The sequence below is a fragment of the Hippocampus comes genome, unplaced genomic scaffold (genome assembly GCF_001891065.2).
Source record: "Hippocampus comes isolate QL1 unplaced genomic scaffold, H_comes_QL1_v1.1 scaffold3, whole genome shotgun sequence".
NCBI lineage: Eukaryota > Metazoa > Chordata > Actinopteri > Syngnathiformes > Syngnathidae > Hippocampus > Hippocampus comes.
Genome location: NW_017805133.1, coordinates 127,371 through 152,663, shown reverse-complemented (window position 1 = coordinate 152,663; position 25,293 = coordinate 127,371). Strand labels below are relative to the sequence as shown.

The window sequence follows — 25,293 nt, the reverse complement described above, 5'->3', positions numbered from 1 at the left end:
TTGTTGACAGTTCATCAGTATTTCTTGGTGTGCCTCGTTGTCTTCTCTCTTTTTAGGGTGCCAGAGTTCAGAACTCTGCGAAGAATCTTGGGGTGAGGGATCGGACCCCGTCGTCTGCGCCGAGGTGAAAACAGGACACCCGACTCTTTGTGAACAATCTATGAAAAAGTCCGATTTGAATAATATCCCCTTTTTCTTTCCTCAGGTTGTATAAGCTGTGCCAGCCTCCGCCCCCTGATGGCGACCCATAATGCACTGCAAGCGGAAAACAGGAAAAACCCAATCGGCTTGTTTTTATACATACGCATATAAATATGTCTAGAGTGTAGTGTAAATGGAATTTTTTTAAAAAGCATACTGTTATTTTTTTTACGTTTGAAACCTGCGTCTTGAATATGTTCCTCTAGATATGGTGTAAATATGTTTTTGTTTTTTTATGATGATGATTCTTTCCAATAGTGTATCAGTATTAAGGTTTTTTTTTTTCCTTTTTTTTTTTTTTATTGCATTACTCAGGTTCCACACATATAGATTGCATATTACCACCAATGGTAGCTCACGACTATGCAAGCTAAAAACAGCGCCAATAAGCTAGTTTTTTTTTTTTTAAAGTCCAATATATTATAAATTCATGTATACACCATGTATAAATATATATATAATATACAGTATAATATCATATTGGAGAATGGAATGTTGTTTTTTTTTTGTTGTTGTTGCATGATAATAAAATGCAAAAGTCAGTTAGGAGTTGGGTTAGACTGCCCCCAGGTGGCTAAAGTGCACAGAACCAGAAGGAGCAGCACGGTGTCCAGTGAATTGAAGCAAAATGTTTTTAAAAAAATGTTGAATTATTTACAAACATTTCAATATGTTGTTGCTGAATGTTTTTACAAAGTACAATATTATAAAATGCTATTTTTCTTTATTTACAGACAAATGTTTGTTTTGTTTTATTTGATGAGCAGATAGGCTTAATTATCTCAAAGCTCCACCGTGTAAGTTTTGATTTTGAGAAATGTTATTTTGAATATATGACTCGAGGTAGGTTTTCAGAAAGTAATTATTCCATTCATGCATTTTTTAATCCGCTTAGCCTCACGAGGGTCTCAGGTGTGCTGGTTTTCAGAAAGTAATTATTCCATTCATGCATTTTCTAATCCGTTTAGCCTCCACGAGGGTCGCAGGTGTGCGGGAGCCAATTCCAACTGTCTTCCGGCAGTAGGCGGGGTCACCCTGAACTGGTTGCCAACCAATCGCAGGACACACAGAGTCGAACAACGAAGCACACTCACAGTGGCGCCTTGGGACAATTTCCATTCACCTGCCATGCATGTATTTGGAATGTGGGAGGAAACCGGACTACCCGGAGAAACCCACGCAGGCACGGGGATCCGGAATTGAACCCTACACCTCTGCATGTCATACATATCTTTATTCTTGCAAGCATTAGGGGATTCAAAGAATTATTTAATTCAATACATATAGATTTTCAATTAATCTGTTGATTCGGTTATGGGAATTTTATTCTGCAAAATACTTGAAACCGCATTGGCCTAAAAAATAAAAATCTGTTGTTGCTTGGGACCAACTGTATATCTGACCTCAAGTAAAATATGTCTTGATTTTCAGTCAACCGAACTTGATTTTCTCTAATGGATCCCGCAGGTGTATCTAATGACGTGCCCGCTGTCGGCTGGCTCATGACCAACATGTTGTACTAATTGATGCCGAGTTTGGACGAGTTGCGGACATCCTGTGAGGTGAGTTCAGTTTATGAATATTAATTAGCAAATTAAGCAGGGTGTCTTATTAATGTGCGGCGCTGTGGCGCGCATGCGTGGGGTAGAAAGCGCGCGTGCGAGAGAGGGAGAGAGAGAGAGAATTGGGTAGGTGGGCATGGGGTCGACGCGGAGAGCGGTCAGTCCACGCGTGCTTGCATCCAGAGAGGGTGGCGTGAAGACTTGGAAACCTCCGCCGCTTGTGGGGATGCTCGCTGCCGCCTAAAGCGAGAGGGAGCGAGCCGGAGATGATCCGGGCTGTGAGGAGCTTGTGGCGGTCAGGCGGCGGCAGCCAGCGCTCCGTCTGGTCTTCCACGCCTGAAGGACGAATGACGGCGGTGGCTCAGCGGAAGAACTCATCCCGCTGAAAGCTCTTCAGAGAGGGACGGGAGATCCCCACCCCAACACCCCCCCTCTCCCGGCAGTCTCCCACCCCCTCGGCACTTTCTCCATGGCGTCTCCGCAACAGTCCAGGATTCAGTCCTATCTGGAGAGGAACAAAATCGGACCCTTGTTCGAGGTGAGTGCACTTGAACTTATTTTGGCATACTTGTGTTCTTCGCATGTATTCAGATATCGTTAAACTGTGGGGGGTAAACACACAGACGGTGATGCCTTGCTCATGGGCTGCCGCAGCTGTCATCAAGCATCCCACTATAGGAACAATCTTTAGCGTTGCACTGCTATTTTTTTGAGCATAGCATATTTGATCCAAACAAATATTTTCGACTTGGTCAATTTTTGAATGTTTATGATTTTTTGTTTTGAATGTGAATCTAAGTATTAGAACATGATTGCATTTTTATTTTTAATTCCTGTATTTGGGTTTTATTTGGGCTTTTTTTTTTGTTGTTTTTTTTTAATTACACATTTATTTGCCATTTTTCTTTATTTCAGTTCATGGTTCATACACGACTGAATGTGCAGATTGATGAATTTTTGGATTACTGATTACAATACATATTTTTGTTATTTTACAAGGGCCTGAAATTATTTACATTTTTATCCTTTTTTTGTCTTTCATTCTTTTATACTTGCCTGCCAAATATGCTTGTTTTAATTTTTTTTGTTTTAATCACAGTACATTTCATAATAACCTAAAAAAATTCTGATTGTGTATATATTTATTAGATTGCTCATTTTTTATATTTTTACACATTCTGCAAATCAATTTCTGAGTTCAGTATTTTTTTATAAGCTAATATAAATAAATTACTGCATTATGTTGTTTGGGTTCAGTGCATGAACTTTATTCATGCATATTCTTAGATAGCTAATTTTAAAGTGTACTACCCATCTTTTCTGCATTATTTTTTGTGCGTTGTTGTAGTGCACTTCAGCTTTGAGTAGGGATCAGGGATAGAGGTATCGAACCTGCAGCTGTTTGCTCACAGGCCGGATTTGCAACCGTGCACTTGCGCTGTTTTGTTTAGTTGAACCCGTGTGACCACTGTGGGCTTTTTATTGCTTAAAAGCAAGAGAAGACAAATAGCGCCATCACGGTCACACACGCATTTTCTAGCTCTGTGTGTGTGTGTGTGTGTGTGTGTGTGTGTGTGTGTGTGTGTGTGTGTGTGTGTGTGTGTGTGTGTGGTGTCGTGCTGCGACCAGCTGAATGCGCCGAAGTGTCATGTCAGCACTTTGTGATTACGTTTGCACACACACACACACACACACACACACACACACACACACACACACAGAGGAAGCGCATGCTAAGCAGATGTGCGAGAGGTGTGTGTTTTATGCAACACACACTCACTCACCCCTGATGTCCATTCAAGACTCATTACACACACAGTCCCAGTGTGTTGATTAAGTTTCAAGAATGGCATGACGTCAGCCATGCTATTTGTAACCGAGTGTTGTGTATTTAGTGGGGATGATAAGTTGTTGTGAAAAAACATTAAAAAAAAAAGTTTATTCAGTCATAAAACTTAAATTTTAATTTTTTTTTTAAATGGATTTTCGATTAATTACACTTGTTAGTGTTGCTGAATTATAGTGGGTCTAGTGTTGAACCTTGAGGAACACCGTGGGTGTAGAGTTGAATTTTTTTCAGATTTTTCTTTAAATTTTACGAAGAGGTTCTTCAAAATTGACGCATCAACATAGCATCCATCCACATATTCCATTTCCATTGAACTAAGCTTGGGTTGGCTGTCTCCGCAACTATATGCATTTCTGCATGAAGTTTGACATCATGTTTTAGTTGAGGTTATTAGAAGAAAACGAGCACACGCCACCCACGGGACGACGAGAAACCGCTGAGCAGGCCCATTTACGCATCAAGTCACATCATCAGTCACAGCGGAGTGCAGATTTTGCAATTACGATCAAGTCAAACGTATTGCCCGTTTTACTGCTAATCGGCATTATTTTTCTTCCTCTATTTACCTCGGAACCAGACAAATAAGCACTATTAGTTCACTCCACAACTCAACTTTCCAGTTACCGAATGCGGCATGAGTCGCACATCGTCTTATCTTTCATCCTTCTCGACCCTAAAGACATAAGCTTAGTTTTAAACGGAGAAAGCAGGAAAACCCTGGAGAGTTCCTTCGCCATAAAACGCAATCGAGTGGAAGAGCGTGACTTGATGAGGAGGCTTTTTTTTGCAAAAGACACAGAAAAGGTTCAACTTGGCGTGAAACGAAGCTGCAAATCTTTCAGGGGCAAAGTCATGAAAAAGAAAAAAAAGTGGGGATATGAGCATATTTTCTATATGGTGTTGGAGCCGTGTTGAGAAAGAGAATGCTACAATCTTCAATGAGACATTGCATCTCCTCCCAGATTGTCAGTATGGCATAATAGCCGTTCTACGCAGAGGATAAAGAATATATGACTTTCCCATTTTATGTTAGCATGTTGTAGTTGAGTTTATTTGTCGTTTTCATCATGATTTGAGCCAATATCGTAAGGTGCTTTTGAGACTTTGCTGTTAAAAATGCATATTGGGTCCCAACCTTTTTGTTTGTAATAGAAAGTAGAAAGCCTACATGCAAACTGCAACATATTTGAGCTTGCTGACAGGGTGGAGAATGACAGAGGAGATATTTTTGTTGTTGTTGCTAATACTAGCATTAAATGAGCTCATAGTAACACGATTGAGTCAGCAAGCTGACTGTGCAACTTAACAAAACATTTTGAACTTCACTTAATATTTTGCAATGACAGGGTGGACATTTTTGGCAATTTATGAGCACATGGTGGAACTTCATTTGGCAACACGAGTCGGTTAGCAAACTGACTTTAACCTTGAACAACCATTTCAAATTTTAAATGACATTTCACAATGACAGGATGGACTTGTTGATCTTGACAACATGACACACAAAATATGAAAATGATCAAACACAAGGGTAAATATTTCTTCGACGACCATCCACCGGTTTAGCCATCGGTGAAGGAAGACAAAATGATGGCCATAATGTCGCTTGAAAATTCTTCTACTTTGCCCCAGGAAAAGTTTTCCGTCTTGATTTTGGAGGAGGAGTTTTATCACTTCTTTTTTTTTTTTTTTTTTTTTTGAACATTTTATTGTAGGCGTTGCTCTGACAGTAGCTTTAAAGAGTAATTACTCGCAGCTCGAGGCCAAGTGCATCATGGGAGAGTTTAGAGGATGTGTCACAGAGAGAAATGGAGCAAGCCCAGTGTGAGGACGGTTTCGGGAGAGGGCGGCGACGATGTGATTTGTGGAAGGACGGTAGCCCGGAGGAGGACGCAGGCTGCATGCTAATGGGTTAGCATACGTGTGCTATCATACACTCACTCATGCGCAAACCTCGACCTACATTCTCTCACTGGATGGTCAATGTCAGCCATAGTACTTGTCGTAGTAATGTACTGCTTGTGTGTTGATGCACAGTATGCAGCAATTCTTCCTTAGGAATTAATGCTCATAGTTGTTCTGGGCAGAGGACAAAGAATATACACACACACACAATATATGTATAGATAGATCGATATATAGATTTCATGTATTGTTTTGAGTCAACTAAACGGAATTGACCAATTGTTAATCAATTGCAGGGTGATTGTGAATAGGGAATAGAGCCCTCACCAGCTATACAAAAGTCCACTTTGTGAACCACCACATTATCCATGCAGAAGCCGAGACTCCACCTCTCGGACCTTTCCCAAGGTGTTGAAACCGACATATGGAGATGCAACTGCATGATGTAAAGGTGTAGTTTTTCATGTACGCATTCATCCGGATGACTCATTGCATCTTTCTTCCCCTGATGACGTATTTTCGTTTTTCCACCTACCCCAAACGACAAGCATCTATCATCCGCTCGCACGTCACTTCACACCAGCCAACATGAATTATGGCTGCACTGACAAACAAACAAGCAGGTAAATAGTGCCTCTCCCGCTATATCTGACAGTTGTTATCATAGCGGAGAGAGACATTGTTTCACACAAGGACGATCCATGATGAGAGCATGTCTGTGTTTTATTGCGCTAGACTGCGCGGTCGTGACGAGGATGCCGATGAATTGTATGGATTGCTCACACAACGGATGGCAGCCATAAATGGATTCATCAATTTTTGATCTTTACAAGTCTCATGTGGAATTAGAATGGTCTTGAGCCCATCCCAACTGCATCAGTCAACTATGTGTACCACTATATTACTAGTGGCAAAAGTGCATTCCAGGCTCAATTTAACGTTTGAACCATAGCATTACCCATGAGCAAGGTGGAGTACACGCTGGACTGATTGCCCGTCGATTATCCTGCGATTGTGAATGGGAAAATTGAATGTGCCTCGATTCCAGCGGCATGAAAGTCAGATATGTGAACCACGACATTATCAATGGCAAAACTAGACAAGCCCCGACCTCATCGCCACAGCCAGTCTCGAGGTGAATGTGAATGGGGAATGGGAATCAAGCTAATATCAGCTGCACGAAAGTCACCTATGTGAACCATTATAGTGCCAGTGGAAAAGGTGGACTACACTCTGGACTGGTCGCCAGTCAATCTGAGGGTTACGAAAGGGGTGTTGGTTCAGCTATGTTCCCCACGAGGTAGACTACAACATTTTGACCTTCTATTTTCCCTGCGGGACGGCCATGTAGCAGGTCAGGGCTGTCATTGTGAATCTTTTTACGCCTGCTGGGAGCTTCCAATGACACGGGATCCATCTCTTGGCCGACGGACAGACATTCAATTACCGTCGCATGGAAACAGACTCGTTCTCGTCGAAGCCCGACGACTGCCCGGGTGGAGAACCGCATTTTGTTTTCCGTTGTGATCCGTTCGTGTTGTCGGCATACAGAGTGGCCATGCTTATTGTCTTCTGCTCTGATGTCATAGTAGCCGCTGCATTAGCGCGCATGAGCTCATTCGGAACACCAGATGGGACGGGCAATCAATATACGCTGGCACGGGACTGGTTGCCTTTTTTTTTTCTTCTCCTTCTTCTTTATACAGTACAGACGTGAGCTGCCTGCAGATATTGAACTCAGTCAGTTGGACGGACATTCTTCCCACTGGTGGATTTGGCTTTGCACATGTTGGAACGCTGCAGTACGAAGGGCTTAAGCTGGTCAAACAGAGTTCATTTTCCTGGCTGTGTAACCGGATACTTGAAAGCATCGACAAATGATTGTCGTTCACCATTTAGCTTGTCAATTAGCATGTAAGATTTTGAATGACATGACTACTTGGCATTCATGGGCAACAGTCAATGTCTTGCTTTATGTCACCATGTTAAGATTTTAGTGCCTGAAGTGTCCAACTTGTACTTTGTATGTTATCTTACCAGACTCACATTTTAGTACCTGAATATTTGGCATTAAGTGTAATCCCAATGGGTTGCTCACAGTTGCCTTTTGTACAATGATTCTTAGCTTTCTACTGTATATGGTAGCAAACAAGTTCTTAACACGTTAGCATTCCGTCTCATTTTAATTAATAACTGCCAAGTTGTTGGAATGTAATTCTCGCGGTCTGCCTTTAGCCTTTTATTTACTCAAAGTTCTGTCGAACTATGATAGCTTACCAGTTGTTAGCATGTTAGCATTTCTGTACGACACTTGTCAGCTTTCTACTGTATATATTTGCATCCCAATTGTTAGCATGTTAGCCTTTTTTCCCAGTATTTGAACTAGTACTTGGTTACTTGGTGGAATATAAACCTCATTTTCTGCCATAGCACTATTTTCTTTTTATATTGGCTTACAAACCGACTTAGCACGCTAGCGAGCACATATCGTGACAGTATCTGTTAGCATCCCAATTGTAGCTTCGTCACAATAGTCACATTATTGATAAGCTGTTAGCATGTTAGCTGTTTCCATTATTTTATTTATTTTTTTGTCATTCCTGTCCTCTTCTGCGCCCATGTAGGAGTTGATGACAAAACTGATAAGTGAGACCCCTGACCGTCCCATTCCTTTCCTCATCGACCACCTCCAGAGCAAACAGGACAGCCCCGGAAAGATGCACCGCGCACTCTCCGGATCGGCAGCGCTGTGGGCCCAAAGTTCCCCGGGTGGGTAAACATTTTTTAGCGTTTATTTAGTCCTGGAACAAAGTCTTAATACTTGGTTTCTTTCCGCCATGTTGTTTCTTCACTTGTGTGACAACTTTTTCTTTTTGGTGTGTGTTCAAAAGAAAGCAAAAACACTCGACGGGAGCTACGCCACAACGACAGACCGTGGCAAATTCACCCCAGGAAACCCAAGAAGTCCAAGAGTGACCTGGCCGTGTCCAGCTTGTCGCCTCCCTCGCCGGAATCCAAGTTGTGTAAGTCGGCGGTTGATGTCGCTGCCATCCATCCATCCATTGTTAATCTAGCCCAGCCGGAGTAATTGTATGGCTTGTTTCTTTGTCACACGCCCCACCGAGTTGAATCCCTCCTTTTAATTTGATGTGATTATCTTGAATTGAAATTTGTCACAGTGTGTTGCATCGCACGCACGCGCGCCTGCACACGTTCTTTATCACTCATTTAATGTGTTTTACTGCAGCTGCAACGTGACTGCAATGACTTTAATTTTTTTAAAAATACGCATTAATGCATAAGCTAACGTACCAGTTATCAACAGTTTGTGACAAAAGAAAGAGTAATTGGTGCAGCTTTTTTTTGTTGGATCTGATTGGCCGTTGCGGGCATACCTAATGTTGGGAAAGTGCCGCAGTGCGTCGAAAACACTTGAGACGTCAAGGCTGGGTCAAATGTGGAGCATGTTGATCATTTCAATAATTTAACGCGGGCGGCGCCGTGAGTCTATTTCAGGCTGCGGTCAAGCCTGGCAAGGAATGAGGCTCCGAAGTGAGAAGTCGCTGAAAACCAAAATACTGGTCGCTTGACGAGACGTGCACGTTGGTTGGCGGTGATGCGTGCCTGTTCCACCTCCACTTGGAATCCCATGACATTAAAAATACATTTCGTCGGTGTATGGGTGCGCCGAGCTCATGAAAAATGGAAGGCGGATTCGACATTAGCACACAAGCGAACATGACTGTGAACGCGATTGGCCTCTCTGTGTCACACAAGTGAATTGGAGGTAATAACGCAAGGACTTGTTCCGGACATTTGGTTCCTTTAGGGCCACCGTACTTTGGCAAAACATTTTCTCGTAGGTGTGTACGTAAATGGACACACACTTGAGTTGACATTTTGTGTAACTGTCCATTTTTTTTTGTGTGTATTCCGATCAGTTTGTGGTGTTTTTGTCAGTGCCTCAGTGTCCGTCGTGGGACTGGCGGGACAGCCGCGATTTGGACGAGCTCAACCACATCCTGCTGGAGAGCAAAAAGCTGGGCCGGGCCCTGGAGAGCCTTTCTCACAGTGAGACTGCTCACTCATTTTCATTCATCTTGACACGTACAAGTCGTAAAAGCAGCAGGCGACCTTTTTTTGCTGTCAGCGTCACCGTGAGATCCCCAGTGGGAAATTCCATCCAGGATCAAACGGACGATCTGATGAGACCACGAGGACTCTTGATGTCTTCTTTCCCTTTAATTCATTTTTTTTTCTTTTTCCCAGGTATCACCACATCGGATGACATTGGTCAGGTAACTGCGATTCATCATTTCGAGACATTATTCGGTTTTTACCTCCTGATTTTATGCTGCAGTCCAATTTATTGCGCTGCTCCTTTGGTGTTCCAGCCATGTCCACCAGATTGTTATATTGTCCGTCTACATGTGTTGCTCCATCACGTCGAAAATGGCCATTGGTGCTAACCGTTAGCAAGTCACTGGTGATTTGCGTTGTAGGTTAGGATTAAGGTAACTAAAATTAAAATTGCGATTTTTTTTCCTCTAAAATTGGTCAAGTAAAACTTGAATTTTTAGGTATTTTCTCAATCATTTTATTGTAACTGGTTCGCTGTAAATGACAAAATCTAATGTTTCAATATATTTTGTAAAGAAGCTGATTGCATTCACTCGAAAAAAAAAGTAAAAAAAAAAATCAGAAAAAATGTCGAAAAACGGGAAAAATTTGACAAAAAACACAAAAAAATATATTTTTGGGTCTCCATAAAAAATGGAGACACAAACCAAAAAAAAAAAAGAAGAAGCCAGAAACACACAATGAGGCACGCAATCACGATACACAGACTGAAATTCTTGAAATTCTCTTTTGTTATTTTCGTGCAGAACTTGGGAGGCTACAACTCGGTGCTGCGTCCCCGCGTGGTGGGCGAGTGGATTGGTCGCGCCGAGGAGGATGCTGACCCGCTGGCCGCCGAGATGCTGCGGCCCCCGGTTCCGCGTGTCAAAAACGACGTGTGCTGGAGCAGGGACGGACTCCCCCTCGCCAGGTTGGTCTTCTACGTCTACATACAACCTCACAAGAGATACAATGCAACAGCTCCGCCCCAACATTTTTTCTCTCCACAAAATGGCTTCCTACACCAATTCCCTCTTATTTTTCATCTCAAAATAGACAAAATTCATTGTTCATATGGAAGTAGCTTGATGTTTTTTACTCAAAACTGCTCCTGATCATCATTTGAATATTTTTGTCCAGGTAAAAATGTCTTCATTTTTTTTTCTCATTCCACTGCTTTATTTCTAAAATAATTGATTAAAAAAAATTTTGACACAATTTTCTCAAAATAACTCATCATAAAATTACTTATTTTATTTTATCAAAATAGCTCTATGAAAAATCAGCTTTGTTTTTTTTTCTCAAAGCGACTCAGTGAATAAAATATCACTTTTTTTTTCCTCAAAACGCATCTAAAAAAATATGTTCTCAAAATAGCTCCAGCCACAAAAAAATGTAATCCCTCGCACCCACCCACCTCCTCTCCAAATGGCTTCCTAAAATCCTTTTATACTGTTTTGACTCTTCTCTAAACTACCATTTTACGCACTAATTCATATTCCTTCAATATGATCTATTTCGGTTTTCCCGAATGAGGTATTGAATGAGCGTACCGTTTGCATGTGAGTGTTGGGAACGAAAAACGTCACCTAAAATTCCAACAAATGAATCTTGAAGTCTTTCAGGCGGACTTTTTCGCTCTCCCCGTCCCCTTCCTCCATCTGAACTAACGTAATGTGATCATCCCATTTCCAAGGCTATCCGGCACCAAGCTTATTTGGAACGATAACGAACCGCCTGTTGTTCGAGGCTACCGTACACATGCGGAAGTTGTTATCGAAACATTTGCCGCGCTAATCTGCGTCATTCCCCGACCCCTCTCAAGGCGGTCTTCCTTAAACCTGCGACACCTTTTGCCATGTCAGTGTGCACGTGTGACATCGTTTGGAGTGTGATGTGACTAATTAGAGGACGACGAGGCTAAGAAACCATAAATCATGCGCGGGACAGGATTTAGCTAATATCATTCGGCTGCTGTAGGCTGAAGGAGAAATCACTTAGTTAGCAGCCTGAGCGAAAAATCTATTTTTGTCCCTTCCAAATGACTGCCGAAACATGGCGTCAAATGCCAATTCCTCTTCCGTGGTTGTCATCACAATCACAATCACAATCACAAATGGTTGTCTTCCATCCCTCCACCAGCCCGCTCAGTCTTAAGACGGTGGCCAAAGGCAGCAAAGGACTAATGGAGCAGCAGCAGCATCATAGGAAGTTGCTGGCCGACATGTTGTCACAGGAGTCCTTGAACCCGCTCCGTAGTCTCACGCCGTGCGTCGGTGACGACGAGATGGATGTCGACGACGACGATGACGACGCCATGGAACTTTTGGGTAAGTTGCCAGATGTTAGGTTCTTATTACATATCCTGACTTTTTAGCCATATTGGACTCAGCAACCACAACAGTTTTGTTTTTTTTTTTGCCTGAATCGTATCTGTTCATTTTGAATGTCACTTTACGGACCGCAGACCGGGTGGGAGTGGAAGGCCACTCGAGGTTTTGTGGTGCTCATTTAGAAAGACCGAATTTGTGCCACAGATGACTGATGGCCTCTGCACCAGCGGGTCCATAATTATTGATCCGCAAAGGGCTGATTGATCGGCTCTCCTGGGTTCCCGAGTACTGCCTGGTCTCACACACACACACACACACACACACACACACACACACACACACACACACACACACACACACACATTCTCTCTCTCTTGTGTTTGTGGATCATCTTTTTTGCTGTCCTCTTGTCGATTGTGGCAGGACAAGGGACAGGAGGCAAGTGAGGAACTGGCTTTAGAGGCATTTGGTTGTCCTCTAGTGGTGGATGTGTGTCATCACTGATTTAAAAAAAAAAAAAAAATTATGTCTATCTCATGTAATATTTTAGTATTTTTTATTTCTTTTCTTTCATCCAATATTGTATGCTTCATCTGAGTATTTGTATAATTTTCTTTTAGTTACTTTGTTTATGTTTTGGGATTTTTTTTCTTTTAATATGCATTTTTGTTTCATAGTTTTGTATTTTTACCTCTAATTTATTGGTTGATCAGTATTTTTTTTACGTTACTTTAAAAAAGTAGAAAGTTTCAACAGTGACATTTTAATAATTTTTACATATTTGTTTGGTGTGTGTAGGTGTGTGTGTGTCTGTGTGTGTGTGTGTGTGTGTGTGTGTGTGTGTGTGTGTGTGTGTGTGTGTGTCTATATGTATTTTTTGGGGGAAAGAGAGAGCATTTTTCTCTCTTGCATTTAGCATTTTTTTCGAATAGCTTTTTTTTTGTTATTCTCATTTAATTCAATTAAATGCATTGCTGTTTTGGTCCACTAGAGGGCACGCTTGTTTGCTGGCACCCCGCTTCCTGCGGTTCGTGCTTCTGGCGACCCTTCAAACATGATGGTGGCTGGTGTCACTTGACCCGGGCATGATGACTAATACGTCGTGATGTCAAATTCTGCTGCGGCACCCTAATCTCTGCTTCTAAAGAAAAAAAAAATCAATAATCGAATAAAAAGTGTGGTTAGAAGCAGTTAAAAGGTTTACACCAAGTTCTGGAAAACTTTCCATAATCCACAGAGCTGTGATGTGTGTGCGGTGACATCTGATTCCCATCACACAGTGTGTGTGTGTGTGTGTGTGTGTGTGTGTGTGTGTGTGTGTGTGTGTGTGTGTGTGTGTGTTCATGTTTGTATCTGTCATGTCATCATATCTACCTGTGAATCAAAATGAATCCTGTCATATCTGGGCCAGGGTGTCATCTGCCTTGGTCCTTATTGTTAGTCTAGTGGTTCACATAGTCTGAATGTATCTTTCCTCCCTTGCAGAGGACCTGGATGATCTGCGAATGGAAGGTGTGACCGGATTGGCTCCGTCTGGCTGTAAATTCAGTCAGGGACGCAGCTCCTACCATCCGGAACCTCAGGCCAAAGTTACGCTCAACATTTGCTCTCGATGTGCCAGGTAGGCCCTTATATCCCTGGAGTCCGCAGTGTAGTGGTTCACTGTGGCTGACTTTTTTTGAGGGGGTTAGTGTGGCATCAATTCACAAATGACACAAGATCCAAAATCATCCTTGGATAGATCGGCACTTAGTCCAGTGTGAACTCGGTATTTGCCATTGATAGTATAATGGTTAACATATCTTGTCCGTTTAGCTACCTACTCTACATTTTCAATCCTTTTGGGCTTGGTTGCTGATCAGTCCATGATTTGAATGACCTTATGTCAGTGGTACTGCAATGGTTCACATTGCTGATATTTTTGCAACCGGTGTGCACATTTACCATTGATAGTGTAGTGTTTCACATTGCTGACTTTTGTATGGCCGGTATCGCATCAATTGACACGAAAAACCAATCACGTTATTTACTTTAGATCCGTTCAGCATGTAGACTACTTGTCGTTAGTTCACACCGTTGACTGTTGTATCGCTGGCTTGGGAATTATTCTTATTCAGTAACCCAGCTGCATTTACTTTGAGAGTGACTCGCGTGAAATCGACGGCGAAGTCAACCTTTGCATTTGACAGTGTCGTAATTCACAGAGATAACTCGTGTAGCTTGAATGATATCAAATTCCCTTTTGACACAATTTTCACAGTCAGCCCAGGATTGACTGGCAATCATAGTCCACACTTGCCGTTAGTATTGCAGTGATTCACACCGCCTTTAAATGGCAAACCAGACAGTGAGATTTTTCAGATCATATGATCTTCGGCAGCATGTGCAGTACGTCTGTGGGCACGACGTCTTGACGCCTCGATGCCAGTCCGCGATAACTATTATCTGTCGCTACAATGACGCCACGTCGTCATCTGCCCGCACAGAGTGCATTATTTGGGCTGCGCGCCACGCTTGTTTCTTCTCGGCGTTCTTATCAGTCGGGGGATGTTTTCACAAGTCCCGCACCAGGATGAATCTTATCGCGGGATCACGAGCTCACGGATTATGTTATGGTTTTAAGTGCATAGTTTGTACTGATTGTATGTTTGGTTTGACATCTGTGTATTTCTTTTCACGTTTACTGAATATACTGTATAAACAGAATACTGTATGTGTATGAGTGTGTGTATGTGTGGTGTTTATACATGCGTGCTAGCTGACATAACTAAAGAATGACTCAGGACAGTCGTGTGCTAGCCATAAGTCTTATTTAAAAAAAAAAAAAAAAAATTAATGGTTTCATCCTTTCTTGTGTTTTCGCTTTATCGGATATTCTGTCCCCCACCAAATTTCTGTCAGAGTGGCCAACCCGCAGATTGTATTGTAATAAATGGTACTCCATCGTAATTTGCAGTGAACGCCAAACAGTGTCATTGGTTTGATTTATAATGTAATTGGATTATATTGGAGTAAATTGTTGCAAATCACACATCACAGCCGGTGTGAATCTTAACGAATCGTGTTGGAATTTTTGCAAATTATTGTCAAACAGAACTCATAATCGCAGCGAATCACGTCACGATGGTAAATGAGAACCGGTGTCCCATTATTTTGCATGTTGCCGAGTTGTATCATGTGTGACGTATTGCCTGTCTCCTTGCCCAGGTTGCAGGGCGACAGTCTGGCCACCAGCAGATCGCAGGAAGCTTTGCGCCCTCACGCATCCGAACAAGCCGTGCCTGATATCTCATGTGAGCGCCAAGAAACCTTCCATCTGTCTCCACGTCTGCTTCATCGGGTCTCATCTTTCTCGCAGCCACGTTGCCTGGGGTGGACGCTTTGGCGGCGGCGGCGGGGCGCTTGCAGGAATGCGAGACTCCGTCTCAAGTGTCGAGCTCTGTAAGTGTCATGTGACCGCCGCGAGCTCGTGCTAATTGGAGGGCGGCCATTGCGATGAACGTCGTGTTGGCGTGGCGTCAAGTCACACTCAACACCAGATTCAGAATCGTCTTGCCATAGATTTGCAATCATTTCAGAGGGAATTGCACATTTTCCATTGATAGTGTAGTGATTCATGTGACCATTTTGTAGCTGGTGTGGGTTGAGTTCCCTCTCATCACTGCGTTCACAATCACCTTGGATTTGATTGGTCATGAGCTCAGAATGTAGACTACTTTTTCCATTGGTAGGGTAGTGGTTCACGTCGCTGACTTTAATCTAGCGGGCGTGGCGTACAGTAGTCTAACATTGATAGTATAGTGTTTCACACAGCTGACTTTTTTTCAAGCAAGGTGCATTGGATGCAATTCCACTCAACACCACATTCAACGCATGGTTATATAATAGTTTACCGTTGGATGTGTAGTGGTTCACATAGCCAACTTTAGTTCAGCTGACATGGGATGGATTCCCTTCAACCCCCTATTGAGTCCACAATGTGCAGTAATCTATTTTTGGAAGTGGAGTGGTTCACTTATCTGACTTTGGTGTAGCAGTCATGGGATGATTTCACAATCATACCACATTCACTCTTCATTAATCTACTGTTGGTTGTATAGTGGCTCACATAACTGACTTGTGTAGCAGGCTCACACCCCATTCAGTCCATGATGTATAGTAGTCTGCTGTCGGAAGTATTATATACAGTATTTGATAATCAGTGAATGCAAACCACATTTGCCGCTGGTGGTGTAGTGGTTCATAGAGCTGACTTTTGTGTAGTTGTCACGGGATCAGTTCTCAGCCAGCACCCTGTTGACAATCACTCAACTGTTGGTTGTCAGTCAATCCAAGGTAAGGTGCCATTTGTTGCATAGTGGTTCCCATAGCTGCACAAAGCAATTCAATCAGAATGACTGGAGTAGGTGAGAGAAAACCTTTGCACTCGTGTTTCACTCATGCAACACATTAGCGGCTGTCGCGCTAAAGAAGGTGCCAGATAGTGGAGTGGCGCTAGTCTACAGGTCGACATGTACACGTGACGTACTATCAAAAGCTTTTCTTTCATTTGCGGACGCCGCCGCCGCCTCATTTTGTTGGCCAACTCGTCGCCGCTTTGAATGGGTCTGCTCGCAGTTAGCGCGGAGCCGTTCTGCATCTGCCACGCACACGCAGTCACGTCTCGGCTGGCTACAGGATTTTTTTTTTTTTTTTTTTAGATTTCAAAACGTCGTAAAAACGTCTTCGGGGGGGGGCAATTATGAAAACAAAAGAGCGAGAGTGAGAGGAATGCTTTTGGAGAGGGTTAACGATGCAAAAAGGGGCCGACGTCTTGGCGGGTGGGGGGACGTTATTGATGGCATGTGAGCCGGCCCACGGGATGGAACATCAGCGAAAACACGCGGCGTCTCAAACACAGACGCAGGAGTCAGTTATGTGAACCACTATGCTAACAATGCCTACAATTGTGAATACGGAATGGAGTGGGTAGTGATTCCTTATTTTCTTTTAAATTCAATGTATTTTGGTGTATTGACATTTATTTTTTAACCCTTTCGGGGACAGCTTATCATTTTATCAGGTTACAGGGTGCCTGAAAGGGTTCATTTAATTTCAGTAATTTGATAAAAATATTGTTTTTATTTTATTTTGGGGCAGTTATTTGGGGACTTTTCAAAAATGTTATTTTATTTTCAAAATGTTGTTGTTTGATTTATATTTTGTTTTAATCTTCCTTTGGAGGCATGTGGCACATAAAAAAAAAAAAAAAAAAAAAGATTAAATTGTGACTAAATACACATGCATAAAATTGTTTTTTATTTATAATTTATAATTATTTTGTAAATGAGCCCATTAAGTGTTTTAAATCTGTATGCTACTCTTCAATGTATTATTATTATTATTATTATTATTGATGGATTGATTTTTGCTGGTGCGTCTCATATTTTGTACAATTTTATTCAATTGTATTTATCATTGCATATTGTTCATTTCAAACTATTCTTCAATTAATCTGATGTATTGCCATATAAAGTACCGTAAAGTGTACTTTTTCATTTATTATTGCTGCATTTTAATTCCATTTATAATTCGGAACTCTTCCTTTTATGCAACTGGGACCATCATTTGAAAAAGTGCCGTAAAAAAAAAAAGTGACCTTATTCAATTTTTCCAGGTTATTTTTGGACATTTCTTTGACATGATGACATGTTCTCATGCACATGTCCTCAATTAAGGTTGTAAAAGCCGTTAATAGTCGTTACGATTAGTCTGGCCAGAACCCCCCCCCCCCCCCCCCCCAACAAACTAAAAAGCGATAAATGCCCTGCAAATACAAGCAAATCTACCAAAAGATCCAGTTCCATCCACTTGGATCAAACTTGTTGCCTGAGTGACGGCGCCATAAACGAAGCTTGCCAGGGGGAAACTGCTCATTTGTTCGGCGCGAGGAGGAAAATGAGCGTGATGCGAGGCCTTGTGAGTGAAACAAGGCAGATGCTGTTGTGACGCTTTATGTTCCGTTTCCACGGCGACCTGGCGATACACTTTGTGGGCCCTGAGTTATTATTTCTTAATTTTTTTTTTAATGTCATTTCATTTTAACCCTTTCATGCACCCTGTAACCTGATAAACATGCTAAGCTGTCCACTGTAGTAACCGCTGTCCCCGAAAGGGTTAAAGTTTGACGTTGAAACCCACAAAGCCGCAGCTCATCTGAGGACGACGTCATCCGCTCAAAACGTGTGACTCGCGCGTAAACCGTCAGACTCGTTGGCTGGGATCGAACGCGTCGGAATGGAACCGCTGCTGTTGGCTCGCTTCAGATGACAGCAGCACCGGCCGCCTACAGTGTCGCTGCGCGGGGGCGGAGGGGGGGGAATCCCGCAAAACACCACACTTGAAAGGAACAAAAATGTGAAAGAACTGACACGGGAACAGGACGGGATTCGAATCGGTCAAGGGTTTTATGTCAAATTCTGCCATTACCATTGGTGGCACGATTGTCGCATCCGACTTTGATGTAGCTGGTGAGGGATCAGTTCCAACACAATACGCTATTGACAATCATGCTGGGACTGAATGGCAACCGAGACTAGACTTTCCGTGTTAGTGTAGCGGTTCACATAGCTTGCACAGGATTAGTTCCGATCCAGCACCCCATTCCCAATCATCCTGAATTTTGTGTAGTTGGCGAGGGATTAGTTCCAACACAATACGCTATTGACAATCATGCTGGGACTGAATGGCAACCGAGACTAGACTTTCCGTGTTAGTGTAGCGGTTCACATAGCTTGCACAGGATTAGTTCCGACCCAGCACCCCATTCCCAATCATCCTGAATTTGGTGTAGTTTGGAGAGGGATTAGTTCCAACACAATGCCCGATTGACAATCAAGCTGGGACTGGCTGGCAACCGAGACTAGACCACCAGTGCTAGTGTAGTGTTTCACATAGCTTGCACAGGATTAGTTCCCACACAGCAGCCCATTCCCAATCATCCTAGTAATCACGAGCAATCACTCCAGGGTATGGTCTAGATTTCGTCCCTCATAGCGTAGTGGTTCCCGAACACATTGTGTAGCACTTTGGAGATTCTCGTCTACATATGTTTCATATGATTCCCGGTTTAGCCGTGTGATCACTGTTGAGTTTAGACTGTCTACTGAAAGCCAGAGAGAAATGTTGCGCTTCCTTTCAATCTTCCATACGCACTGCACACTTTCATCTCCTGTGGTTTTTATATAGCCCGTAAAATAATACCAGCCTCCCCTTTTTTTTTCTCACCCTCAGCAGATACGGCGGCGTTATTTCCAGTAATGACTGAAAATGATCTGAAAGGAGCTTAATTGAAGGCTTCTTGACTTTTTAAATTGAAAAAAAATGTCACTTTCTCTTTTTTCTGGTTCCCCCCCGTGCCCCCTCCCGTACCCACTACAGCGTCAGCCTGTCTGGGAGGCTGATCTCAAAGCTGGGAGGAGAGCTGGTCTGGTGCTGGGGGACCCCCTCTTCTCCAAGGAGCTGGAGAACATGGGCAAGCAGCTCGCTGGTACGCAAGCGTGTGTGTGGTTGTGGTGGGGGTTTCGGGGGGGGGTGGCATTAGCATGTAGCCTAAGCCTTTGTGTTAGTCATCCATGTGTCAGACTAGTGAGGACACATTTTGGTTTTGGACAATTTGTTTCGATTCTGAAGTGACCGAGGTAGATCTCGATTCATTCATCACAATCGACCCACCTGAGGTGATCAAAATATCAATTTTTTTCACAAAATGGCATCAGATGTGACCAAACAATATCTGTATTGATTGAACAACATGGCACCAGAAGTGACTTAGGTTTCTAGGATAACTCTTTATTTTTAAAGATGTGTTGTGAGGCGACTCAAATCGATGCCTATTTATTGATAATAATCTGGCACCCGAGGTGATCAAAGTATTTTTTTTAACAATATGGCACCTGAGGTGACTGAGGTGTATCTGTATTGATTTTGACAGACATAGCATTTGAGCAGGTCTAACAATTCATTTGTAAAGATATGGCATGCGAGGTGACCGAGTATAACAATCTGGCACCTGAAATGATCAAATAATCTTTTTTTTCCCAATACTTTTACGTCTTTGCGTATGTCTACCGACGGCTGCGTAAAAAGGAGACTAAAGAGTCATCGGGGCGCCTATTGATGCTGGGGAATGTTTTTTATCAATACAGATGGAATGTCGGCATGTGGCTCCCCCCCACCCTTGCCCCCCCTCAACACAACCACAGGCCTTGACATTGTTATAAAGAGCTCATTAATTTTCTTCTCACATACCACACTTATTTGAAGCATATTGCTAACACAATAGCCGCGCAGCGAGGGCTTCGCACTTGGTCACAAGACGACGCTGCAAGCGTCGTTTTTCCATTCGGAGATCTCCTCGCGTGGTTTTCATTTGGGCACGCCTGACGTCGGGCTCCCGTCGGGCGTCTGAACGAGCTAATTGGACGCTTTTAAGTCTTTATTAGCCGCTAACACGTTCCACGTTGGGAGCCGTTTCATCTTCGGATTCGGGGCCGCCGAGGTCGCCGGCGTTTCGATTTGCCGTGACATGTCGCAGTTTGTATGTCTGTATACACACACACACGGATATACATATAAAATATAACTATAATCTATTCTGCTGAGGTGGGATGTCTTCTCTTGTGTTTTTGCAGAGGTTGAGAAGGATTTGGCCAAGCTGGCAGAAGTGGGCAAGATGACTGTTCGAAACAATCCCCACGGCAGTCTCGTCCGTGGTCCGCTGGGCCACCGGAGCCTCCCTGATACGCTGCCGCTCACCAGCCTTCTCTGCAGGCCCCGCTCGCCCAGCGGCGGCCTCTCGGGCAAGGCGTGCCCCGGGTCATCGTCCTTGCGGCCGGGCGGTCGGGCTTTCAGCAACCCCGGCAGCAGGACCCACACGCCCGGAACGCCCGACAGCCTGCGCTCGGGATTCAACGCTCACAAGGAGGTGACGTTCAGGAGGTCCAGGAGTCGCCCAGTCACACCCACCAGGAAGCCTGCGCACACCCGACCGTTGCTCACGCCGCCCGGGCTCAGCACCACCGACAGCCTGGGGGCCAGCCTGCGGGCCTATCTGGCTGAGGTAAAAAAAATTACAGGAAAAAATACAATATAATATAAAAAATTCATTTCAGTCCAACTTATGCATTTGAATTCTGATAATTGCTTTTTGGAGAGAAAACTTTTTTCAAAAACGGAGGATTGAAAAAAATAAGTTTGAAAAAAAAAGTCCTCCTCATATTTTTTTTTTTGTTGTTGTTGAAAAGTAGCTTTTCATGAGAACAGTTTTATTTTTATTGTTATTTTTTTACACTGTTTGCCTTTGGCAGGAAAATGCTTGTTTTGAAATCTTTTTTTTTTTTTTAATCTTCCCCCCCAAATGTATTTATTAATTTGTTTGTTTGTTTGTTTTTTTTGCTTATTTTTGGGGGGTAAAAAAGTTTCTATTTTGAGGGGGGTAAAAAATCCCCCAAATAATATTTTTAAGACAATCTTTTATGGAGATGGTTGGGGGTTGAAAAACGTTTGTCCAGTCTCCCGCAACAGCACAAAAAAATATTCAAGGAACATTCAATTCAAACGAATAAAGGAGCTTATCCAAATCAAGTTAGAGGCCAGGGATGGCTGTTTTTTTTTTTTCCCCCACAGATCATATATATCATGTCCAACTGTCAAGTCGTCATGACTATTTTAACAAATAAGACAAACTCCCTTTCAGGGACAGCGGCGACTACAGTGGATAGCTTACCATGTTATCAGGTTACATGGTGCACAAAATTGCAAACGCCCCCATTAAGGTCATTGGTTCAAAAGTTGCCTGTCCATCCAACCCAAGTTTCCTCCAAAATAATCCTCCATATTTACATTCCAGCAATAAAACAATGACAAGCAGGACACCCAGTGTGTTTAAAACCGAGCGTACTCCCAACGTAATGCTTTGGGGAGAGTCAGAGCGTGTGCTCCAACAGGCCCCGCGCTCGGCGGGCACACTTGGCGGCGGGGACGTTGGCGTCGACTACAGAAGGAAACTCGCGCGTGCGCTTCGTGTGGGGTTTCCGTGACAGTCACCATCCAGCATAAAAGGACTTTTCCACTCATAATAGTCCTTTCATGTATGGGAGACAGTTTGAAGGCTTTATTAACCCTGTCAAGGACAGCGGTTACTACAGTGGACAACTTATCATGTCATCGGGTTACAGGGTGCATGACAAGGTTAACAGCGGTTCTCTTTTTGACAGTAGTGGTTGCGGTTAATGGGAGCACCGGTACGTATCCTCCTCAATGCTTTTTGTTTTGTCCATGCGTCTGATTCAGGATGAGTTTTACCAGCAGTTGCAGGCCATCCGGCAGCCTTGGCACATCCCCAGCGACACGGACAGCGACATCATGGAGCCGCCCGAGCAGGACAAAAGTGAGTGAAATTTCCTTGACAGACTCTCATGGCATCACTGGGACGCCAAAAAAAACCAAAAAAAACATGCATCTGAATTTTAGATCGATGTTACGGAAGAGGAATTCCAGCATGACAAATAAATAAATAACCCGACCGCCGTTGTCGTGGAAACATAACTCAGGCGGCTGCTTATCTTACATAACGACAACAATGCTGACAATGGCCGCGATGTGCGTCTGTGGAGAGCCACATTGAATTAATCACAGTGGGAGAATCTGACCCCCCCCTCCAAAAAAAAAAAAAGGATTTTGAGATCATTCGATTCGTGCATGTGTGAACATGGAAAATGCAGTTAGTGATTTTATTACTATGAGATTTGATGCCATGAACATGAGATATTCTGACAACGTGAACTGGCCAGTGAATATGAATTACATAATTGCATATACACATGCTGTATATGTATATATGTATACGTATATATATATATGTGTGTGTGTGTGTGTGTATGTGTGTGTGTGTGTGTGTGTGTTAGAATTTTACTGCAGGGTCATTGTGGTTTTCGGTTCATCCATGTGGTCTCCTTTTGTTTTCTCAGGTGCCAGCAAGCGATCCGTCTTTTCAGGTGAGAATCCGTCACGCGCTCCTGAGAAATATTTGCCCAAGTGTCCTCAAGGAGCCTGACTGTCTGCTCATGACCTCACTTCTTGAACGCGTTACCCGAATAAGCGCGCGGAAGCCACCAAACTCATTTCATTCAATTACCCTGGCGAGTTAAACGGAGGCCGTTGCCCAGTTCCATGAAGTCACGCGGGGGTACGGCGTTTACGCGCTCGCAAACAGAGCGAAGTCTCTGATGATTTCGGGGCTGTCTGCTTTGTGGCTGGTGTCTGCGGTTGTTCTCTTGTGGCCGGCGAGGTGCTGCGCGCGGTTTGCAGTGTGCCAGCCTGGAAGGAGATGTGAGAGAAGGTTCCAGCTTGACTATCACCCGAAAGCCTGACCCGCCTCCCTCACGTCCCCCCCGCGTCGCCACGGCAACACTCTCAAAGCGCAAGCCTCATTTTCCAGCAAACAGCAGACAACGTTACCTTGACCCTGTTGAAAAACTAACAGCGCTGCAACTCTGTCGATACAAATGACATTTGAATTATCTTTTGCAAACTTTTTTGTTCATTTTGAAGACAGTTGACCCCTGATTTTTTTTCCAATATTTAAAAAAAAAAAATCTTTATTTGAATTTTTCTTTCAATTCATTTTTCAATAGACGTCATTTATACACTGATTTTCACGATCATTTTCCACTTTTCTGTCCCATTTTCAGGCCTATGAAGATGACGAAGATCCTGTCCGACAATGATCCAAGCCGCACCGGACATTTTAAACAAATTCCAGTTATTTTTATAAGTCCTATCAATGAGATTGTATATCTTTCTTTTCCACCAATATTTCATAGAATGATACTATATGATATTTTTTAATTTTTGTTTGCTCTTTTGCATGCTCCGGGACTCCCTGCATGGGTGCATTTTGTGATTGGACAACCTCTTTCGAAAGGCAGTGCACGAGGGATACCATTTGTTGCATGCCCAAGCAAGCTAATGCCACTCCACAACAACAGGGGGAGCTCTAACTTTTTTGGAGTGATAGGAACATCAATTTAATATGCTTACATTCCACTCGGAATGTTTGAGACCACTTTTTTTCCCCTCACCTTGTCAAACTGCTACACTGTAGCGCCAACTACTGGTGCGGAGGACTATTTTTTGGCTGAGGTATTGGTGGCTGGTATCGGTATCCGTTACCAGGGTAAGGGACTAGTTAGCGCCGTGCTCATCACCATTAATGTTTTCCACAAGCCATTCATTCACTCAAAAGAAATGAAAAGTAAACAACAGCTGTATGCGTTCAAAAATAAAAAAATCAACTAATTGCACTGGAGCGCAAAATATATCAAGAAATTCTGCTACTTGGGTTAGCATTAGCTTGTTTGCCCGCCTTCAAATGATCCCTTTATGATATAGGCTCTGAAAGAGGTTTTTAAACGTCTTGAGGCGGAACCAAAAGGAATACTGGTATGCTAATAAAATGATTTGGTGCTCATCGCTTTGGTGGAAATTTCTATTTAATATTTTATGATTAGTATGATCATTTACTGCATCATATGGCAGAAAAAGGACAAGGAGAGGTGGCAGCATTTAAGGTTTTATGAGACAAATGTATTCATACAGGTGCGAACAGATTAATCGGCCGGTCGATATTGGCTCTTTAAAAATCTGCATAAATCTGCAGATTTTTGTTGATTGTTTTGCGAGCGATAGGCTCCAGCACGCCCGCGACCCTCGCGACGGTAAGCAGATCAGCTAATGGACGGAGGGATGGATTTATACATTCATTTCACCAATAAAAAAGCTTTTTTTCAGTGCAGCACCATCTGCTGGATCTGTTGGGTTTCAATGGAGCCCCAGTGGGGCCTTAATCTCGCCCAAAATGTCTTTTCAACCTTCACATTCCACATTAGCAGCGCACCACTAATCCACGCGTCCACAAATCAACCGTTTATACACGCGCTATTTTCTCTCTCAGTTCATATTTCTTCACCGCTGTGCCATTTGTTATGTCAGCGAAAAGAAATCAAAGCATATGGAAGACCTGGAAGCAGATGAAGAGTTGAGTTCCCGCCGCAGATGTCAGTCAAAACGCTCATGCTTTATCTCCATCTGCTCATGTCTGCGTATTTCAAGTCATCAAGCGCCACGACCAATTCCATGTGATCGCTTTCTCTTGACCGCACGTGTGATTGGAATGACAAATCAAAGGGGATGGTGTTTCGGACTGATCCTTATTCCCCTACCCCCCACCCCTCCAGGACCATCGTGAAGTCTTTATCCAAGCTAATATGAGGGCCACCCATGC

At 43.2% G+C, this 25,293-nt stretch overlaps 2 protein-coding genes across 4 annotated transcripts in view; both read left to right on the top strand.

Annotated features, from left to right (window-relative positions):
- The window catches only part of prex2 (phosphatidylinositol-3,4,5-trisphosphate-dependent Rac exchange factor 2), a 41,518-nt gene extending 40,867 nt beyond the window's left edge, over window positions 1–651 (top strand). Inside the window, exons 40-41 of the mRNA XM_019866296.1 lie at window positions 57–124; window positions 206–651. Of these exons, the coding sequence (XP_019721855.1) occupies window positions 57–124; window positions 206–251 (114 nt within the window). The 3' untranslated portion in view covers window positions 252–651. The remainder of the gene's footprint in view (window positions 1–56; window positions 125–205) is intronic.
- A 253-nt stretch (window positions 652–904) lies between these two features.
- On the top strand, window positions 905–24,482 carry cunh8orf34 (chromosome unknown C8orf34 homolog). 3 transcript variants are annotated; one of them, XM_019866301.1, is made up of 17 exons: window positions 905–1,113; window positions 1,188–1,763; window positions 1,947–2,301; window positions 8,142–8,286; window positions 8,409–8,540; window positions 9,478–9,588; window positions 9,787–9,815; window positions 10,404–10,567; window positions 11,788–11,966; window positions 13,455–13,590; window positions 15,177–15,262; window positions 15,328–15,410; window positions 19,389–19,497; window positions 20,642–21,069; window positions 22,302–22,398; window positions 22,979–23,005; window positions 23,702–24,482. In XM_019866301.1, the coding sequence occupies exons 3-17, from the start codon at window positions 2,233–2,235 to the stop codon at window positions 23,707–23,709; spliced, it is 1,803 nt and encodes a 600-aa protein (XP_019721860.1). In that variant the 5' UTR covers window positions 905–1,113; window positions 1,188–1,763; window positions 1,947–2,232; the 3' UTR covers window positions 23,710–24,482. The 3 variants fall into 3 exon arrangements, with proteins under 3 accessions (XP_019721860.1, XP_019721859.1, XP_019721858.1); XM_019866300.1 differs by having other exon boundaries at window positions 1,850–2,301; XM_019866299.1 differs by having other exon boundaries at window positions 1,188–2,301.
- Window positions 24,483–25,293: the final 811 nt, after the last annotated feature.